The sequence below is a fragment of the Oncorhynchus tshawytscha genome, unplaced genomic scaffold (genome assembly GCF_018296145.1).
Source record: "Oncorhynchus tshawytscha isolate Ot180627B unplaced genomic scaffold, Otsh_v2.0 Un_contig_4384_pilon_pilon, whole genome shotgun sequence".
Taxonomy (NCBI): Eukaryota; Metazoa; Chordata; class Actinopteri; order Salmoniformes; family Salmonidae; genus Oncorhynchus; species Oncorhynchus tshawytscha.
Genome location: NW_024607652.1, coordinates 30,001 through 32,872, shown reverse-complemented (window position 1 = coordinate 32,872; position 2,872 = coordinate 30,001). Strand labels below are relative to the sequence as shown.

The following is a 2,872-nucleotide window of genomic DNA, read 5'->3' as shown; positions in this document are numbered from 1 at the left end:
CTTCATCTGCAGTATGTGACTGACACTTCAATTCTGATCGGTGGAAGGAGGGTCTGGATTATGTGTTCTCTGCACTGATTGTTAGTGCTGCGATGGGGGCATCCGCGTTTTGTCACTAAAGCACCTTATACCACCCACCACTGCGACTTGTATGCTCTAGTCGGCTGGCCTCTCGCTACATATTCGTCGCCAGACCCACTGGCTCCAGGTCATCTACAAGTCCATGCTAGGTAAAGCTCCGCCTTATCTCAGTTCACTGGTCACGATGGCAACACCCATCCGTAGCACGCGCTCCAGCAGGTGTATCTCACTGATCATCCCTAAAGCCAACACCTCATTTGGCCGCCTTTCGTTCCAGTACTCTGCTGCCTGTGACTGGAACGACTCTGCAAAAATCGCTGAAGTTGAGACTTTTATCTCCCTCACCAACTCAAACATCAGCTATCTGAGCAGCTAACCGATCGCTGCAGCTGTACATAGTCTATTGGTAACAGTCTACTCCATTTTCAACTACCTCATCCCCATACTGTTTTTTTATTTACTTACTTTTCTGCTCTTTGCACACCAATATCTCTACCTGTACATGACCGTCTGATCATTTATCACTCCAGTGTTAATCTGCAAAATTGTAACTATTCGTCTACCTCCTCATGCCTTTTGCACACATTGTATATAGACTCCCCCTTTGTTTTCTACTGTGTTATTGACTTGTTAATTGTTTATTCCATGTGTAACTCTGTGTTGTCTGCTCACACTGCTATGCTTTATCTTGGCCAGGTTGCAGTTGTAAATGAGAACTTGTTCTCAACTAGCCTACCTGGTTAAATAAAGGTGAAATAAAATTAAATTAAATTAAAAAAATAAAATAAATAAAAAAAATTGAAGAGGACGTGGGGACGCTGCTTTCTTTCGATACCCCGGAGCTGGGGGAGTTCAAGGAGGTGGGAAAGAAGGCCATGTACAGAATATGTGTAAAGGTGTCCCATGCCTCTTCCCTGGAAGGGGTAAAATCGACGAGGTGGGCGGATGTGCTTGGTCCAGGTGCCTCTCCAAAAGGCTGTTGGCGATCATTACATAAACTGCCTATTGATAAGAGGACAGCTGACCTCCAATGGAGGATAATACATGGAGCTATAGCCACCAATATGCATCTGGTACACCTGGATCCTACTGTTGGGGAGGGGTGTCCATTCTGTGCTGGGTCTGAATCTCTGGCACATCTGTTTTTATTGTGTCCCAGGTTGGTTGGGATGATTGACCTGATCACTGATTGGTTCTCACGTTGGGAGAGGTTTTCTCTTCCCAACTGTATATATTTGGGCCAAAGTACAGGTTCAGTCAAAAGGGTGTAGTTGTGTTGCTTAATTTTGTGTGTTAGGGGCAGCAAAATTAGCGATATGGAAGACCCGAAAGAACAGCATTCGGGGACAGGGGTCTGTGGATGTGGTGGGAATGCTGGAGGGAATGTTGGCAGCGAGACTAAGGATTGAGTTTGCCTATTACAAACTTGTCAACAATATCGATCTGTTTTTGAGTATATGGGGTATACAGAGGCTGTTGTGTGTAGTTACTGTGGAGGAGGAATTGGAGTTGTGTTTTTAATTGATGTGTAACTGTGGTTTTGTATGAGTATTTATTGTGTGGTGGGCTCCCAGACCCAATAAAGAGTATTTAAAACTCAAACTCTCTCTCTCTCTCTTTCTCCCTCTCTCTCTTTCTCTCTCGCTCTATCTTTCTCGCTCTCTTTCTATCTCTCTTTCTATCTCTCTCTCTCTCTCTCTCTCTCTCTCTCTCTCTCTCTCTCTCTCCCCATCTCTCTCTCTCTCTCCTTACTTGATCTTGCGTAGGTTGGAGAGGTCAGGGTTGAGACTAGAGAACTTCTGGGCCAGCCTCCAGACAGTGATGATGAAGAAGAAAGTGTTGAGGATGATGATGGTGCACACTGGGCCGAAGAAACTCCAGATGAATCCTCTCTCCAGAGACAACCAACAGCTGACAGAGACACACAGAGCAGATAATGTTACACACACACACACACACACACACACACACACACACACACACACACACACACACACACACACACACACACACAACACAAAGTTAGAGAGTCAGACTCACTGTTGTGTGGTACCGTATCCATCTGGGTAGGTGATAGCAGAGATGATGACTATAGTCAGTGGTAGTCCATATCCCACAGCATGCAGGTACAGAGGTCTACAGTAAGAACAATCACAGAGCTTCATTAAATACAGGTACAGAGGTCTACAGTAAGAACAATCACAGAGCTTCATAAAATACAGGTACAGAGGTTTACAGTAGGACGAAGAATCACAGAGCTTCATAAAATACAGGTGCAGAGGTTTACAATAAGACGAAGAATCACAGAGATTCATTAAATACAGGTTTTACAATAAGAGAATAACAGAGAGATTCATTAAATACACAGGTAAGAGGTTTACAATAAGACGAAGAATCACAGAGATTCATTAAATACAGGTACAGAGGTTTACAGTAAGACAAAGAATCACAGAGATTCATTAAATACAGGTACAGAGGTCACACAGTAAGACAGGTACAGAGAAGAATCACAGAGATTCATTAAATACAGGTACAGAGGTTTACAGTAAGACGAAGAATCACAGAGATTCATTAAATACAGGTACAGAGGTTTACAGTAAGATGAAGAATCACAGAGATTCATTAAATACAGGTACAGAGGTTTACAATAAGATGAAGAATCACAGAGATTCATTAAATACAGGTACAGAGGTTTACAGTAAGACGAAGAATCACAGAGATTCATTAAATACAGGGACAGAGGTCTACAGTAAGACAAAGAAGCTCAAAATACAGGTAGATTAAGATGAAG

General features: G+C 43.0%; 1 protein-coding gene across 3 annotated transcripts in view; it reads right to left on the bottom strand.

The window, feature by feature from the left end:
- Positions 1-1,794: 1,794 nt before the first annotated feature.
- The window catches only part of LOC112242281 (adhesion G protein-coupled receptor E5), a 28,539-nt gene continuing 27,461 nt past the window's right edge, over positions 1,795-2,872 (bottom strand). Inside the window, exons 13-14 of one of the 3 annotated variants that reach the window (XM_042312551.1) lie at positions 2,122-2,217; positions 1,795-1,992 (exon numbers count right to left, since the gene is read on the bottom strand). In XM_042312551.1, the coding sequence (XP_042168485.1) occupies positions 1,830-1,992; positions 2,122-2,217 (259 nt within the window). In that variant the 3' untranslated portion in view covers positions 1,795-1,829. The remainder of the gene's footprint in view (positions 1,993-2,121; positions 2,218-2,872) is intronic. The other 2 variants (XM_042312550.1, XM_042312552.1) reach the window with 2 other exon arrangements.